We start from the raw sequence: 19,460 nt of genomic DNA, 5'->3' as shown, positions 1-19,460 counted from the left end.
TATTTCATGCTTCAAACAACACCCTGTATTGAGATGCTCAAAATACATGGAAAGAACAAATAAATGTCTACAAAGCAAGTAATACTCCTGTGCTTTCATTGTGATTTCATGTTAACCAAATTTTTGTTTTGGAACATTGTGATGCCATCAGTACATATCCAGAACTAGAAAGCAGCTTTTCCAAATACCTACTTTAACATCTATACTAAGACTCAAGGCCAGAACTAAACATCTGACACTTTCTCTACTTCCTGCTTCGGCTAGTCAAAGTCAAGACAATGTACAGTAATAAAGCAAGCTCCCTTCTACCTTCTAAACCAAAAAGTAAGCCCATGGTGTTCAGAGGACCCAGGAACTCACCAAGCTGCAGGAATGACCCCTTTAGCAAGGGGGTCATAAACCTAATAAAAGGGAAGTTGATGTGACCTCCTCCTGCTGCCTCAGCTATCTGGCTCTGGAAGCTAGAAACAGCATGCCCTCAACGCTCACATCTCTGGCTCCTTTTACTTCACCCAGATTACAAAACTCCTGCTTAGATCAGTTATAAGAGCTAAAACAATAATTAACTTTTTTCCTGAAAAGATTCTTTAGTATAAGCTCTAGGACTCCTTTCAAAAACTGTTTTCCATTATAATACTTATTTCATTTTATTTATATTTACCTCCTGTTTTCATATATAATGAAGAATCAGAAACACTGTATTCTGCCTTTATTATTTTGAGAGCATTAATAAAGCTGAGTAGCATCCGTAACACATATCCAGGGTACTAGGAGAAATTAGGGACTATGAAAGGTATTGTGAAAACTAGAATAGCCCAGAAACTCAGCATTCCAAACATCAGTCATCCTGTTCTACACCTACTTTTTGCTCTATTTCTCTTTTAAAAGACATCTGGTAGGACGATTAACAAGAAACAATGGAAATTACATAATGAAATTACAGTAAGTTTATAGCTAAAAGGTACTTTGTATGTGTGGAGGAGTTCTAGTCAGAGGTGCCAGTTTTACACCCCAGGAACAGATATGACCTGACTCAAATCCTACAACCGACCAAGTCAACCATGAGCCGACCAAGACCTTGAAGCCAGGTTCTATGAACAGGCTTAATACACAGCCTACACTTTAGTTACAGGAAAGGTATTCTCTACTATGACTACCTTATTAGGCCCAGAAATTTTTGGATTTTGGCAGAAATATTTGGCTGAGTATTATTACTTTAAAGATAGTCTTTTTACATCACATAAATCTTTAAAAGTATTTCACAGCTTAAAACAGAAATAGTAAGTAAAATATCTCTTATTTTATATGATCCAAATACACATAAGATGTTAGTTGGATATAAAAATAGGTGCTTTGCTAATTAAATTATTTACTAAAATAATATAATGATAAAAATGACTTTAAAGGACTGGAAGTTTTCCTAGACCTCTGCAGACACCAGAGGTTAGACCTGAAATAGCACTGTATCTAAGAAGAAGGAAGCCTGCTCACACACATGGAAAAGTCACAAATAGCAGCGCAGTCCTTTCAGCTGTGGAACACATTAAAAACAGCACTCTGCCTGACAGGCTGCTTTGGAACAAGCAGGAAAATTAACCTGAATCAACTTGGCTTCCTCAAAGTGCAAATGGATCATCATGTTATTATTATTAGATTTCCAGAAGTTTTCTTCTGGTACACAATTAAACACTTCCTAAACTTGGACATCCTGAACAACTGTCCCAATTCTCAAACACACAACTAAACTCAATCAATTCACTGCATAAAAGAAAATCTTAAGTCCTGCCAAAATTCATCTTATTGTAACTATTTAACTGTGAATGTTATTAACATGTTATATATCGTATAAACACTATGCCAGCCTAACTACTAGCAAAATTTTATTACAAACACATTTTAATACAAACAAGACACCCCTTAATAAAGATGATGTGTCGCTGTAACCAATTTTTCATTAAAACCATATATATAACTGAATTAGAGAAAATACAATTCCTTCAAATAATCCAGGAAAAGAAATACTTTTAAATCTCCCAACTCTTTTATCCTCACACAATATATTAAAAGAACTAAACAAAAGAATGGCAAACCAAATTTCTAAGTCCATGGAAAAGCAGCCATTTTCAGTGCTCATCACACATCAAATATCAGCGGGGCAAGAAACTTTATCTCCCAACTACAGCTAGTAAGTCTCCCCAAACCAAAATCAATGTAGACGGTGCAGTTAATTTAGAAAGATATTAAAAATACATACACATACATATATATGCACGTGTATATGTGCGTGTGTGTGTAACAAAAGAGTTCAGCATTTATTCTATTTACACCATTCACTTCATAGAAAAATGGTGAATAGCCTGTCTGAATATTGAATAAATAGCACAGCTAATTTGCATACATCTCTTTTGAATTTTAAGGAGTTTTGTATTTATTTTTACAAATGTGTAGAAAGGTAGTTTAAAATAACACAAATTCGGTTCTGTAAGTTTGCTGTAATGGACTCTGACTTGCTTTCCTGTAACATCTTTAACTTAGCCACCTTTCCATAAAAATAAGCCTTTTCTTTAAGTTCCTTTAATATTCTTCAGAAATAACTTTCCCCCTCTCTATTACAGAATGAGAGACTGTGGGCATGTTTATGACTGTTTAAGTGAAATACAACTAAAAATGCAAAAAAAAAAAAAAAAAAAAAAAAACAAAAAACACCATACACATTTTAATGCAAACTTCTTAATACCACGTTTTCTCAATCCATAATCCCATGTTGCATGTAAAACTTGTAAAATTGAAAACCATTAAAGCATTTTGCCTATTTAGTATTCCAACATTTTGAAGGAATAAACTGCCATTCCAACCGTCATTTCTGATACTCCATGAACTTACCTGGTTGGTTAGAGGTTGCTGAATCTGGTCAGAATACGCTAAGGCAGAAACCTGCTGGTCACTTATGCTTGGCTGGCGACGGTCACTGTACGGGTGTGAATGGGGCATCTGTCCAGCCATCTGAAGGCCAGCAGCATGGAATGAAAATGACGGTGCAAGCCGAACAGATGAAGGTTTGCATGCTGAAGTCTCTCCTCCTATAAGAAGATAAGTGAAGTTTAAAGGAAATATTCATATCCTAATGTTTGTATCATTTGATATATCTAATAGCTCTTTAAATAAGAACTTTAGGATATTCAATATTAAAAAACTTTTCTCACTATAAACAGGTATATGTCACTCAACACAAGTTATGTAGTAAATGGTATAAAAGATCAATAGTGATTAAAATGAATATAAACCTGTATTGAGAAAATCTTCAGAAAACCTTTTTGTAAAGCAACAGCAACAACCTTTAAGACTCATTTTCACCTATGAGATTTTCATCAATTAAGAACCATAATACAAGTTAAATAAGTAATCTTTTAATTATTGAGGGACTTCTCCAATGGACCAGCTCCTCACAAACCAACTCAAAGGAATATTTCTGAGATGCTATTTTGCACCTGCTGCCAGGTTTATGGAAAACAATATCGCCAGCATCCCCAAACCAGGTGAAACCTTATGGTGCTCTCCACTGACACAGGTAATCAAAGGTTGGGTATAGAAACAGGAAAACAAACATAAAACACAGAACTAAACTTCTCAACCCAAGGTTGTTGGATTCCTCTGTACCTTTCAAACAGTCCTAAGAGAATCTAGACCTGGCAAGCTCACCACAAAGAAAGAAGAGCCAATAATTATCCCACGGGTAGGAGGAACCATGATCATGATATCCGCGGCAGAAATGAAAAATTAACACTCTGGTCCATAAAAGTATTGGTATCTAATAAAAGGCAATTTTTAAGAAAATGATTTAAAAAAAGATTTTTCTTAAATTCAACCTATTTGTAATCACAGACCAAAGCCTAAAACCTTGGTCAACAAGAATGACTAGATTCAAAATACTTGTGCCTGTCCTCCTGAATGAACCAGTTAACAGCCACAACACAACCGACCATGTAGTTCAGTAGCAAAATACTTTGGACTTCCACCATTTTCAAGACACACAATAATGGTGGTCCAACAGTGAAGGACACAGACTCTCAAGCCAGGCTGCTGGGGATGGAGATCCCAGTGCTACTGGTGACCATGCATACCTAATACCTTATAATGATAATAATACCTACCTGTAAAGGTTGTTATGAAGGTTTAGTGCTTTAATACATACGACGTACTCAGAACAGTTCTGCCAATTAATAAATGGCCCAATGTTATCTGCAAGTACTATAGAGTAATGCACAGTCAATGTGCAATAAAGGGCTCATGGGGCCAGTGCCCATCTTGTGGAGAATACCATCTCTAACTGAATGTGGCACAGACTCTGCAAAACGAAGAGAACAAAGCTCCCCAAACGTTAAGTTCCACCTCTACTTTCCACCACAGGGAATGACACCATTTCCTACCCAGTCAACCAGAATCAACACTTCGGGAGTCATGTTAAGAATTCTTCCCCAACAGCTGCCCAATCTTGCTCATTCCCTCTCCTAACAGAACACTCAAACACAACCTTTTCATCTGCACACAACATATCTCACTTAAGATTACCAAAAAGATTCCTAATAGCTCTGTCTTTATTCTATTTGCAATTCTGGATCTCCTCAATAACATGGCTAAAGTGACCTTTCCAAAATACAAATTTCAAGTCCTCCACCCCTGCGGAAGCTGGAAAGTCTACTGCCCCTAGCATTGCTTTCAGACTTTAGATTCTCTTCTCTGTCCATTACAGTGAGGTCCTTAACTTTCCCAATCCACATGATTAGTATTTCTTAAATAAGTAAAAGGATAGTATAACTGGTGAAAAATGGCTAACTTTTCTAAACATTTTATCATTCATAGTCAAAAACACATTTATTCAATTCAATTCTGTAGAACAACCTTGTTCGCTTTTAAAAAGAACTTCTAGAAACTTACACTAAGGCAATAATCCATGATGTGGATAAAGATGTCAACCATGTTTATCCTGGTATTTGTAAAAGCAAAAAACTGAAAATCTAAATTCAAATAATGGGGGGAATGAGGGCTTTTAAATCTGCACATTAAAAAGAAAAAGGTGGGAAGGAATATAAATAAAAAGAATTGAGGTCCTTAATATATAAAAAGTTCTTATAAACAGTAAAAGACTAAGGCTGTGACTGGGAAATTTCTTAACTATTCAAAGCCTTCGTTTCCCTATCTATGAAGCAGAGGTATTACTATACTGACCCTATTCCTTGTTACAAAGTTTAAATGAGGTACCACCAACAGGCACACAGAATGAAACCTGTAACACACAGCAAACACTTTTTATAAAAATGTTAACTTGTTTTTATTATCCATGTCACTGTTATATACTATGTTTAAACTTATTTAGTGCAATATTGTAGAAAGCATAAAAACCATTAGCACAAAGCTTAAATTACTATCATGAAATCAATCTGTGTCACAAAATGGGGGAAAAACGTCCAGCATCCCAGAAACCCACCATACCACTCTATGACCCTTTCTAACCAACACCTCCTTCCTCTTCCTTAAAAGTTACTACTATCCTGACCTCCAAAACCAGATTTGGTTTTATTTATTTATTTATTTTTGAGACAGAGTCTCTGTCGCCCAGGCTGGAGTGCGGTGGCGCAATCTCGGCTCACTGCAAGCTCCGCCTCCCGGGTTCACGCCATTCTCCTGCCTCAGCCTCCAGAGTAGCTGGGACTACAGGCACCCGCCACCACGCTGGGCTGATTTTTTGTATTTTTAGTAGAGATGGGGTTTTACCGTGTTAGCCAGGATGGTCTCAGTCTCCTGACCTCGTGATCCACCCGTCTCGGCCTCCCAAAGTGCCAGGATCACAGGCGTGATGTTTTCATATGAGCAGGTGATACCGTTTGGATCTGTGTCCCTGCCTGAATCTCATGTCGAATTGTAATCCCCAATATTGGAGGAGGGCCCTGGGAGGAGGTTATTGGATTATGACGGTGGTTTCTAATGGTTTAGCATCGTCCCTCTCAGTGCTATTCTCATGATAGAGTTCTCACAAAAAATGGCTGTTTAAAACTGTGTGGCACCTCCCCGTTTTGCCTGACTTTGCAGGCCATGTAAGACATGCCTGCTTCTCCAACACCTTCTGCCATGATCGAACGTTTTCCTGAGGCCTCCCCAGAGGCTTTCATGTTTCCCGTACAGCCTGAAGAAAGAACCATGAGCCAACTAAACCTTTTTTCTTTATAAATTACCCAGTCTTGGGTATTTATTTATAGCAGGGCAAGTAGAGACTAATGTAATACAGTAGAACTGTTTACTTCATCTTATCCTATAAACCGTAGTTTGTCCATTACCATTGCTTTACAATACCCCAATACATGAACAAATGATAATTTATCCATTCCACTACTGACTGACACCTGGATTATTTCCAGTTTAGGGCTACTATGAACACTGCCACTTGTAAGATTCTTGTTCCGCATCGTTTGGTATACACAGAGATGCTGTCCTGTTGTTTTTCGTCTTTTTTTGTTCCAGTCAATTTTTCCACTAGCAGTTTATGAAAAATTCCCATGCTCCACTCCTTCACTACAGCATGCAATCATCAGTCTAATTTCAACCATTATGCTAAGTGTATTTGTGCTGTGGTAATACAGTGTGGTTTTAATTTGCATTTTCCTATGCAAAATTAGTGACTATGAGCATTTTTTGATGTGTACTGGCCACTTATACATCACTTCGTGAAATGTACATTCAGATTGCTTTTCTGTTTTTTCTACTGAATTGTAAGCCCATTTCTTACAAATTTCTAGGATTTTAAAAAATACATATTCTGAATATGAGTAAGCCCCTACTGGTTACAGGCAGCTTGCCTTGTTACTCTCTTAATCGTATACTTTGATGAATAAAAGTTCTTAATTTTATCAACTTTTGCTTTACAATTAGTACTGTACTTTTGGAGTCTAAGAAATTTTTCGAAAAAAATCTACCTTCGAAACACTGGGCTCTCTCTCACATCTAAATGCACAATGCATTTGCATTTGACTTCTGTGTAAAACAGGAATCTAGTTTCATTCCCCCCCCCAAATTAACATCCAGTTGATCCTTAACCAATTATTTAAAAAACTAACATTCTCCACTGCTCTGTAACCCCATCTTTATCATAAATCACATTCTTCTTTATGCGTGGATCTAGTTTTGGACTCCCTATTCTGTTCTACTGGATACAGACTTACCTACTTAGATCTCTGTTCAAGAACTGGACACTAACTAAATTACAACAGCTTTAAAAATTTAAACATCCAACAGGAAATTGTTCTTCTTCAAGAACATTTTGGCAGGCCGGGTGCAGGGGCTGATGCCTGTAATCCCAGGGTTTTGGGAGGCCGAGGTGGGAAATCACTTGAGCCCAGGAGTCTGAGACCAGCCTGGGCAACACACCACCACCCCATCTCTACAAGGGGGAAAAAAAAAAAAAAAAAGCCAGGCATGGTGACACACACCTGTAGTTTCAGTTACTCAGGAGGCTGGGGTGGGAGGATCACCTGAGCCCAACATTTCACAGCTGCAGTGAGCTATGATTGTGCCACTGTATGTGCTCCAGCCTGGATGACAGAGACCTCACCTCTTTAAAAAAAAAAAAAAAAAAAAGTAAGTTAGTTTTGCTACTCCATGTAAGTTTCTGATTCAGGCCCATCAAATCCACCAAAACAAACTTATGTTGGGATGCTGAAACTGCACTGATCTCTACAGAATGGGGGTGCCCAACAGAATTTTATGCAACGATGGATTTACCTGCATCAGTAACGTAGCTGGGATCTTTCGTACAGTGATGATTTAGAAAGGAGGTAACAGACACTACTCTCATATATTCTCAATCTTGGAAATTCAGCTTTCTTGGAAAGAAAGCTTTCAACATTTCTCCAGTATTATGGTTGCTGCAGGTTTTTAACAAATACTATTCCCAGATTAACAAAGTTTCCTTCTATTGCTAGTTTTCTAAGACCTTTTCCTCATGAATGGATGCTGACTTCTATTAAATGCTTTTTCTGTATCTATTGAAATGAGATGACTTTTCTGATTTACTCTGTTAATGTGGTGGACGACACTGATATGATTTTTGAAATGCTAAACGACTTTCCTCGGGCCAAGCATGGTGGTTCCCACCAGTAATCCCAGCACTCTGGGAGGCCAAGGTAGGAAAATCACCTGAGCCCAGGAGTTCAAGATCAGCCTAGACAACCTAGTGAGACCCCATCTCTACAAAAAAATTAACACATTAGTAGGGTGTGGTGGCACATGCTTATGGTCCCAGTCACTCAGGAGGCTGAGGTGGGAGGATCACTTGGGCCCAGGAAGAGGAGGGTGCAGTGAGCCATGATGGTACCACTTGCACTCTAGCCCAGGGCAAGACCCTGTGAAAACAAACAAAACAACTTTTCCATTTCTGGAGTGCAATTTGGTCACAATTTTACGTGCGTGTGTGGTAGATTCACTGGTGAAACCTTCTGGACCAGGAGTTTTGCTTGTGGGTAGTTTCTGTTTTGTTTTATTTTCTTTTCTTTTGTAAATTCCAGACTTCAAAACTAGTGGGTGGCTCTTTCCATTAAGGATCATGTTTAATAGGACTATTCAGATTTTCTATTTCCCGCTGTGTCTGTTAAGTTGTAGATTTCTAATAGTATGTCTAACTTCATCTAAATTTCAAATGCACTGACATCAAGTTTTTATAATATCTTCTCATAAGCTTTTGTGATATCCTCTTCACCTCAACATTGGTTAATGAGGTCTTCTCTTCGTGGTCGGCCTCATTAAAGGTTTAATTGCATTAAGTATGCTTTCTTATATAAGTATTTAAAAAAATTTTTGGTCTCATCTTGTTCTATCAGTTACCAAGAACAATGTATTCAAAATCTCCTACTTAAAGTGTTATATTGGATAATACAAATTCAGAGTTGTTATGCCTTCCTGATGAATAATACCTTTTATCATCATAAACTGCCCTCTTTATTTCCAGTAAAGCTTTTTGCTTATCTCTTACCAGTCTGACTACACCAAGCCTTCTCTGCATCAATTTTTGTATGGTATGTCTTTTGTCCATCTTTTTACCTTTATCTTCTTCTGTTTCCTTATATTTTAGGTTTATCTCTTGTAAAGAGTATGTGGTTGAGCTGTATTTATAAATGAACACTGTTGTTTCAACTGTTTTATGTTCCTTTTCCTTTCTTACCTTTTGCTGGAATTTTTTGTGTCATCTCCCCATATTTTTATTTGTTAGTTACCTTATATGATGCAATATTACAAAGTATTACGCATCCTTGACTAATCAAAATCTAATATTTAACTCCCTAAACTCATATACTATGTTGATTTGTATTTTAATTCTTTTGCTCTCTCATCCATACACATATTTGTGTGTATATCTACTGTATTCACAAGACATCCAAATGACCACCCAGCATGGACAGAATCAGACTGAAAGACGCATCTGGAAAGAAAGATGGGTAATTCTGTGACATCCAGATAGCTATGAAAGAACTACAAAGAAACAGGTAGTTCCTTGATTATTACTGTTATCACTACCCTCCTGAAACACTTTTCATTGTTTGAATCTAGATTGAGTAAATTCAACAAGCACTTACTGACAGGGCTACATCAGCACTGTCTTGTGGAGGTGACAATGCCATTCATAATCTGTAACAGCACTTTTCAGACTTTAATGTGCTTGCAAATTGTTTTTGAATCTTGTTAAAAATGAGAGTTCTGATTCAGCAGAGCTTGAGAGTCAACATTTCTTTTCTTTTTTTTTTCTTTTTTTTCTGAAACAGAGTTGTGCTCTGTTACCCAGGCTGGAGGGCAGTGGCGCAATCTCGGCTCACTGCAAACTTTGTCTCCCGGGGTCAAGCAATTCTCCTGCCTCAGCCTCCCAAGTAGCTGGAATTACAGGCACCCGCTACCACCCCTGGCTAATTTTTGTATTTTTAGTAGAGACGGAGTTTCACCATGTTGGCCAGGCTGGTCTTGAACTCCTGACCTCAGGTGATCCACTCACCTTGGCCTCCCAAAGTGCCAGGATTACATTTCTAACATTTCTAACAAGTCATCAGATGATGATGGGTCAACATTTCTAACAAGTCATCAGATGATGTCAATACTATTTTGAAAAGCATTGGTCACCTTAATAAAAGAAAGCTGTTCTCCAACTAATTCAAGTAGTGGATAATCCAAAAATAAGTTATAGTCTATCTAAACAACACACAGAGGGCTTTTTCCCCAACAGATTTACTTTTCTAGTTACAGAGTTGAAACTTTTTTTTAGAGAGAATAATACACATTTCCATGCATAAGGGTGATATGCTAGGTGACAAAGAATCTGATGTTCTTTTTGGAATTTGTTGTGGATGATCTGAATGTGAATTAGCAAGAAAAAACTTTGTTTTTCACTTCTGGTACCTTTGTAGCTATGTATTACAACACCTAACATAACTAGTTAGTGACATTATCAGTTATTTAGTGAAAGGAAAGAAAGATTAAGCCACCAGTACCAGGGGACTGCTGGTAAACATGGCATAGAAATGAGGTGTGCTTGCCACATGCTCACTGTCTCCTTTCTTAACTCGATTGCTGTGTATGAAATTCAGAATAAACCTAAGTTCAATTTCCTCCTGCAACACCAAAAAGTATTTAAGTTATCCATTCATTCATTCCTTTCCTATGATAAGATTCCAAGGGGACAAAATAATATGGGTATTTCTAGTTAATCTGATTTTATAATTAAGCAAATTACCATGTTTTTACTCTAAAGTTTCTATCTTCCATTTTAATGCAAATGTTAATGAAAAAAATGACAGTTCATCCTGTAACAGGGATGATCACATCAAGTATTATGCGGAACCATATGAAACTGCTGATAGATTTTTGACCACCTTTGGCTTACAAAACAGCAATTTCATATGGTTCAACCTACTATCTACCATATTATATAATCTTTATTCAACTCAGTATAATAATATCTTAGCTTAAGAATGTATCACAATACATGTTTTAACATCAGAGAATGTTATAATTTAATGATGAAAACTTAACAAATAATTCAAAGCTATCTTTGAAATCATCATTTGGAGTGCAACTCCAAAATATTTTCAACTGCTGTCAAACAGTATGAAAAGCACGTTGGAGAAAATTATGCATGTGGAGTTCTGTCTTTACGTGCTTCTGAACTGTATGGATCATTTTAACCATAAGCACGTTTCTGTAACTTTGCTAAACTTGGTAAAAATTCAGTATTTTACTAAAAGAAAAATGAAGCAGTTTTCTTACTTCAGTCAAGTTACTATGCTCTAGCAAGGATCTATAATAACTAGAGACCATATTACCAGTATGGATCAGCATTGTTTCTACGGAGAAATATTTCATAAACAACACATCTCAAAGACAGGGACATAAGATTCAAAAAGATAGTGGGAAACAAAGAGGAAACAGCAAATACAAAAAGCATGAGAAAAGACCCTAAGTTTAAAAAAAAAAAAAAGTAAAAATAACAAGTATCAAAAGCCATTATCTCCACACATAGCCCTACTTTTAGGTCTGAATGTTATTCTTACCTAACCTGAATGTCTTTGTTAGTAAGACATTCTAACAGGGGACCATTCCTGTGACAGTATTAATTGACAGTAGATTTTAAAGAGAAACAGTTAAAGCAAAGAACAATATTAAAGAACAAAAAGTAAATGAAAATAATTTAATTAAAACTATAGCATCTAAATGTGGAAACTTATGAGGCTGAGGTTCTGAGACAGAATCCACTAAGAAATGAGGAGGGCAACCAAGCTTATGTGGGCAAAAACCCACGAGGTCCCTAGCAACAAGACACATGCAAAATGAAGACAAAATGTTAAAGGAATTGCACCTCTAATGATGGCCGGAAATAAAGGCACATTAAGAGGGTAAGTGAGAGAAAGTCCATGAGTAAGTTTTGTTCACCATTTTATCATCAGCACCAAGAACAGTGCCTGGCACATGGCCTGCATTCAATAAATATTTGTGCAATAAAGGAATGGGCTGAATCCATCAGGAATATTTAGACTGTGAAGAAATCATTGAGAGAGGGAGAGAGGGGGCTGCACGGGAGGAATGATGAACATGGTATTTTTTAAATGAGGGGTTCCTGAATCAAAAGCGGAGAAGTCTTATAGCACAGGCTAGAGCTACTGCTCAGTCAACTGCTCTTACTCATTTTTATAACCCAAGTACACAGTGCAGTGCCTGGCTCCACAGAAGGAGCCATTTATATATTATTTATAACAACATATAAATATTAATAATATATAAATATATAATCTATATTACTATTTATATATTAAATAGTAATAAATATATATTAAAGTGAAAGTAAGCAATGACTGAAACTATACAAAAAGTCTAATGATAAGGACTATTTAGTAACAGTGATCCAAAAAGAACAAATGAACTGATTTCTTATTACCCTCTAGTGGCCAATATATGTTACTACAGGATGCATAAACAGACACACGCCAATGTTACTACAGGATGCATAAACACACACACACGCACACAAGCTTTTCAACTTACTAGCCAAAACAGCATACTCGATTGTCTAGAAACGCAATGAAATTGCCCATATAAGACATAAATAAAAGCTCAGGTTTTTCAGCATGGAAGATTAACTGAATCTATATATTAAAACTGTTAATAACAATGGGTTATGGATAAAAACATGTTACCTTTAGAAATTTGTATTATCAGATTTCCACTTCTGACCTTTGTAGAGTACCTGGTACCAGACTCCCTCGCTCATCATAAACAACTAAAGAACTAGTCAAAACATATGAAATAACTGTTTTCAAACATTGGACTACAGGCAGTGCAGAACTGTCATGACTGAAAAAAGAAATCAATCTTGGTGAGCCCTACAATCACCTTGGTTTCCTATCTAGAGGCACTTTCCAGGGTACAGTATAGGAAGGGGGAGCCCAAACAGAACACAGCGATCTCGCTGTGCTGCAGAGACAGAAGGAAGAGTTCAAGGCCACTGAATTGGCTGGAATTTGTGCAGCAGGTAACAAAAACAGAAGGCGCTCCATCAATCTATACATAGGGTTCTCCTTGACTCTTTGGCCAAATGCTAAGCTGCACAAGCACTGGGAGAAGGACCATGAAGCCAGGCACAGAACTACCAGGGAACTGTGAACTGAATAACTTCTAGCATTCACACAAGACTGTAAGACATTGAGTGTTCAAACCAGTTACAGTGGAGAAACCCCAATACACACCACAGACGTTCAACAGAGACCCCAGAAAATCCAGTTAGGACTAGGGCTAATCTGGTCTTACAGTAAAGGCTGGACCCTGTTCTAACAGAGACTGAAACAAACCTAAGGATCAAGATGGTCTGCAGGTGAATTAACAGCCTGCCAGGATGACATTCAATGCTCTTTAAAGAGAACAAAATCCAAACACTCACAGGCCAGCATTCCTCATGCCCATAGCCAGTCCAATTCACTAGCACAGCAAGAAGCAAGAAAATGTGGTCTGTATTCAGGAGGAAAAATTCATTTAAGACTCAGAAACGACAGAAAGAGTGAAGTTAGCAGACCAAAACCACTATTATGAATGTTTTAAAATATAAAGGAAAACATGGACAAAATAAGGGAATAGTGAATCTTAATAGAGAAATAGAATCTATAAAAAGGAACTAAATGGAAATTCTAAAAATGAGAAACAAAATAACTGAAATGAAAAATTCACTGAATGGACCTAATAGCAGTTCATACACTGCAGAAGAAAAGGTAAGTGAATGGAAAAACAAAGCAATATAAATTAACCAAATCGAAAACAAGTTAAAAAAAAAACTGGAAAAAGCCACACAAAAATCACACTGAGGCAACTCAACCAAACTGCTGAAAACAATGATGAAGAAAAAAATTGTAAAAGCAGCCAGAGACAAAAACACCTGTTTCCATACAGGGGAGCCACCGTTTTCTCACCAGAAACCACGTACACTGCCAGAAGAAAATAAAACATATTTAAATGATGAAAAAAAAAAACAAAAACAAAAACAAAAAACAAAAAACAACCCTTTAACCCACAAATCTATATCCGCTGAGAACATCCTTCAAAACCGAAGGCAAAATACTTTTTCAGACCAATGAAAGTGAAAGAATTTGTCAAGAGTAGATCCATCCTCAAAAAATGTTCACACAAGTTCACAGAAGGAAAATGATTCCAGATAGAAACTGAGATTCACACAAAGGAATAAAGAGCACCAGAAATGTAAATATGTATGTAGATAAATATAAAAAACACTTTTTCTTAATATTTTTGAAAGCCAACTGACAGTTCAAAGTAAAAATAACATTGTGGAGTTTATTACATATAATAAAACAATCACAGCACAAAGGACAGGAGAAATAAAAGTAAGTATTCGGTTGGTGTAAAAGTAGTTGTGGTTTTGCCATTTTATTATAACTTAAATAACTTAAATAAATGTATAACTTAAATAAAATGAAATACTAACTATATTTGAAAATCAAAAATAATCATCTTGAAACTTTGAGACTAATATGCAGATGTGTGCTTTTCATTCATTCTGTATTTAACAAGCACATATCATTTTTTAGGAACTGTACTACCCTCAACAACCAGATCACAGAAAATCTTTCCTAACCCTACAGCAAAAGGCCCCTTAACCCTCTCCACCTCAAACAGTAGGCCAAATTCTTACAGCTGAAATAGGAAGCCAAGGATTTATTTTTGGTAATACCATCTGGAAGACAGAAAAGATTAAAATAGTAATCCAACATATAGCTGTTGGATTCCATGAATTATCATATTGTACACAGGATAACACATAATATGGGTAAATTTATATTTTCCCTAATATCCTAAAGTTATAAAATATTTTAAATAGTAAAAATAAATAAAGCAGATACCACCTAGTACTAAGTTATTGGCAGTCATGAAAATTCCAGAGAAAGTTTTTCTTACAGTCCCCATAAATTTTAAATTAATAATCAGTAATGAAACCTATCTAAATAAAATTCTTCCCTACTTAGTACAAAACAAGGTATTGAGAAGTCTTTGAGCCCTTAATTAAATCTAGGAATGGGTATAGGGAAGTTTGGAAACAAAAGACAGGTAAACAAAGACACACAATGTCTCAAGACAAAGTGTGGAGGTGAAATTAAGCCTTTTTAGACAAGTTCAACCACTTAATGAAAAGAATGAAGACCAGTGGTTCTCTAACTTTGCCTGGAGGCTAATGGCTGACAATGGATTAGAAGCCAAAGTCTCCCTCCTAGCACAGTAACATTACTGAGATGTGAACGCCACAAGACTTCCCCACCCCTTTTGTTCACTACTGCCTCCCCATGGCTTAAAACAGCAGAAGCTCTCTAAGTACCTACTGCCTGACTTAATACAAAAAGAGCAGAGACAAATCAATCTGCCATTAGGAGATTTTTAAATGTCAACAGGAAACGAAAGATTCTTAACATGTTGCAATAAATAAAACATGCAATCTGCCGAATTTTAGGTATGATTAACTGACAATTGATTTTAAATGACTGCAAAAAAATCTTTTGAAACATTAAAAACTAATACTTTACTGGAAAAAAAAATCCATGCTAAAGAAAGCAACATATCTAACACAGCAACTGAAATAATGGTTGTTTACACAATACTCACAGAAGTGTTTTAAGTTTGAGCAAATGCAGTTTAAAAAGTTTATCTTCATGACTATGGCTGCAGGATCCTTCCTGATTTAATTGGCACTTGACCTAATGCTCCCAAATATCTATGGATATATACAGTTTCAATCTGCATACAGGTATTCTCAAGCCCACTCACTCCAGTCCTCTGCGGGAATAAAAAGCAAAGTTATTTCTGATCGAAGTTTAATTTCAGATGACTCACTGGACAGCCCTGCAGAGGCACGGAGAAGAATGCCTTTTAGGCCAGCAGAATCCAGACAACAACACAAGAAACAACAAACCAGATGACAGCTGCTGAAGCAGCCCTGTCAGGCAGTATCATGTCTCAATACGAAAACAGAATGTTACATAGAAATCAGAATTTCAATTACATAAATTTCTTCCTAGCAGGGTATTAGAATAGCATTATTTATTTGGCAGGTAACTAATCAGGCTAAACTGAGAACATGCCCCCTAAATAATTAAACAAACAAACAAAATCTACCGCCATTGTGAGCTAGAAAGTACTTTCAAAACTCTACAAGATCTACATAGGACAGTGATGATCACTCCATCAGACAGGTTAGTCCTAAAGAAAATGAGCAAATATTTGGGGTTCTGATTAGACTGCTTATATAAATGCTAACCACTTATTTAATTAAAGGATTCATACTTTCACTGCAGTCATTCAGCCTTCAGTAAGTTTAACTTTCATAAATACATAAAGATTTCACAAGTTTTACAAAAATGGTTCAAGTCGTCCCAAATGACACTACAGTGATTATAACAGAGGAACTAATTCTTTGAAGCAAGGTAATAAAATGATTGTCCATCAAAGATGGTAAGCCAGATCCTGAGAGTCCAGTGTCCTTCAAGAGGAGAAAAATGACAGTGACCACAGCTTAAGGCTATCAGACGGTCTTGATTTTAAAGCTGTCCTTCATACTATTATAGTAGTTGTCAGATGCTGTATCCTTTAGCAAATAGCAGAGAGCATTAGAAACAGTCCTCCACACACAAAACAGGGAACTGCCAGCCTGATGGGCAGTAATGTCCCATGGCAAGCACATTCAGTGACTGCTACTTCCCACTCTCAGTGAGGAGATGAGGTCTTTTCTCCCTTCCTCCCAGGTCAGAGGCATCTGTGGGACAGTTAAGGACAGCAGGGGAAGAGCCTGGACATGGTAACCACAACTCTCCAGCTGCTCAAAATGCCCTTTATGAAGCCCGATGGTCCTCAGCCTGCTCTCTATATCTCACGTTCCTCTGCACCGTGCAAATTTAGCATATTCATTTAAAAACAGGTAAAAAGAGAAATACTTTTGAAAGTTCAGTTTGCTCTACATAAGACAAGCATTAGGCTAGGACTTAAGCATCCTGTTTTGCTTGCCTCGGCCCCAGCATCAGTGGGGCACTGCAACAAATAAGCTGGTCTTCTTATACATGAAATGAGAGGATTCATCACCACCCTCAACCATGTAAACCCAAAGTACTCCTCTCCCTTGTACAATGCCTTGGGTTTGAAACATTACACACAGAGTTGCCAGAGCACAGGAAACGCTGTGCCTCGAAGACGACCTGGAGCCTCTGTTTAGACATTCAAAGAAATATTTCAATAAATGGTGGTTAGAGTTCGACTTAGTTCATTTTTTTCAAAATAAAAAAGATAGTGAAATACTAGTTATGTAAATTTTTAAAAACACACATGTGTATGTAAGCACACACACACTGTAAATTACCCAAAGATGCCCTCCCCAGTGTTGTATGAAAGGAGAGAAGGTTAGATGCCCTCCCCTACCACCCCCTTGACCATAACTTTGTCTGGCGGGCTTACAGGCATATTACAGCTGTCTTCCAAGAAACCCCTAAGTACAAAAAGAGGGGAAACGGTACAACACATGTAAATGCTGAAATACTATGAAGTCATTCAAAAGTTGAAAAGTGCCTGCTTAGCTGCTTTCCTCTCTAGAGGAGCAGGGTCAGAACACACAGAGGCGGCCAGGAATACAACACAGGCAGAAGGTTACCTACCACCGCCTCAGACCTTCAGCTATGCCATACTCAGGCTATTTTAAGAAGTGTCTGAAGATGTTACTAAGTTTCAGGCACATAAGGTTTCTCTGGAAAGAAAATTGCCTTCCCTGATCTTCTGTCTTCTTCTAAAGCAGGCACAGCAACAGCAGTCAAGGGGGAAAAACAATTAACTTTTTCCTTCTCCCATCCCAGGGAGAAGAGGGGAGAAGCATACACATAGAGGACTCACTCTTTTTTAGTTCTAGCTAAACAGCTGTTAAACATACAAGATATTTTTAAGTCTAGTTAAGTACTTGGTACCTATATTGAACTGCAGCATAATACTTAAAATTATCCAATGAGGCAATCATTTGGCTTTGTGATTCTAATTAAAACACTGAATATTTACAGAAATTTTCCATTTAAAAATACCCAAAAGGCAAAATATTCATTTGACCAGAGACACTTAAAGGCCAGGCACAGTGGCTCATGCCTGTAATCCCAGCACTTTGGAAGGCTGAGGCAGGCGGATCACTTGAGGCGAGGAGTTCCAGACTAGTCTGGCCAATATGGCGAAACCCCACCTCTACTAAAAACACACGCACATAAAATTAGCCAACAGTGGTGGTACACGCCTGTGGTCTCAGCTAGGGAGGCTGAGGCAGGAGAATAGCTTGAACCCGGGAGGCGGAGGTTGCAGTGAGCCGAGATCGCGCCACTGCACTCCAGCCTGGGCAACAGAGACTCCGTCTTGAGGGGGGATACAAATATTAGCCAGGTGTGGTGGCATGCATCTGTAGTCCCAGCTACTCTGGAGTCTGAGACAAGAGAGTCACCTGAACCTGGGAGTTAGTTTGCAGTGAGCCAGGATTGTGCTACTGCATTCCAGCCTGAGCAGCAGAGCAAGATTCTGTCTCTAATAAATAAATAAATTAATTAATCAATTAACTTTCTTTTTACCTCTCAAGCAAATTTTTCCAAACCAGAAAGTATTCTCAATAACAACAGTATGGATAAAGCAGGTTTCTATGACCCTTTATTAGAGAAATTGTCAGTTTTTCACAATTAAAAAGTAATAAGAAGTAGTGACAACATTCACTGAACTCTTAATGTATGCCAACCTGTTCCAGTATGCCCTTACCCCCACAAAAGCCCTATGCATTAAGTGGCATTATTCCAGCATGTATTGCATTGTACACAGAAAGAGGTCAAGCACTCCACCGCAGCCCTAAGCATGGTGGCTGAGGTGGGAAGGCCAGAAGCAGGTGGGCCCTTGCCCTTTTCCACTCTGAACCATGCCTCCAAGATAGGAGGGGCGGGAAAGTGCTCAAAACACATTAGAAACTCGCCATAAAAGACAAGATTGTTGAACACCTGTGAGTGAATGAAACTAATCTCAGAGGGGAAAGAGACACAGGGTTAGGAAACAGCACCCTGCTTGAGGACGTTCTTTCCAAACAGCCTGCTCTCAAACCATCCATGAACACTGGCAAAGGGGTGACTGAACCAAGAGAGAGGGGAATTAAATAAGGAGGTCCAGGAAAAATGAACTTCAATTTTGCAACATGGTAGCCACGAATCTTGTGCATAGCTCCCAAAAATGTCCTGTGGAAGACAACCAGAAAGCGTTCTACAACGGGGCACCCACCTCCACCTGCAGCCTCCTATGTTGTTCTCATGGGGCACCTCTAGGCTCCAGCTCCTCCAAGGGACCTCCACACTCTCTCAAATACACTCTTCACTCTTCCCCAAACATGA

General features: G+C 37.7%; 1 protein-coding gene across 6 annotated transcripts in view; it reads right to left on the bottom strand.

Annotated features, from left to right (window-relative positions):
- Nucleotides 1-19,460, bottom strand: part of LOC105472647 (dual specificity tyrosine phosphorylation regulated kinase 1A) — a 150,227-nt gene that overhangs the window by 37,632 nt on the left and 93,135 nt on the right. For all 6 annotated transcript variants that reach the window (XM_011726075.2, XM_011726077.3, XM_011726074.3 and 3 more), the window contains one exon: nt 2,884-3,080. In XM_011726075.2, coding sequence (XP_011724377.1) covers nt 2,884-3,080 — 197 coding nt within the window. The remainder of the gene's footprint in view (nt 1-2,883; nt 3,081-19,460) is intronic.

Source organism: Macaca nemestrina, chromosome 4 (genome assembly GCF_043159975.1).
Source record: "Macaca nemestrina isolate mMacNem1 chromosome 4, mMacNem.hap1, whole genome shotgun sequence".
Taxonomy (NCBI): Eukaryota; Metazoa; Chordata; class Mammalia; order Primates; family Cercopithecidae; genus Macaca; species Macaca nemestrina.
This window is presented reverse-complemented; position numbering and strand designations above follow the sequence as displayed.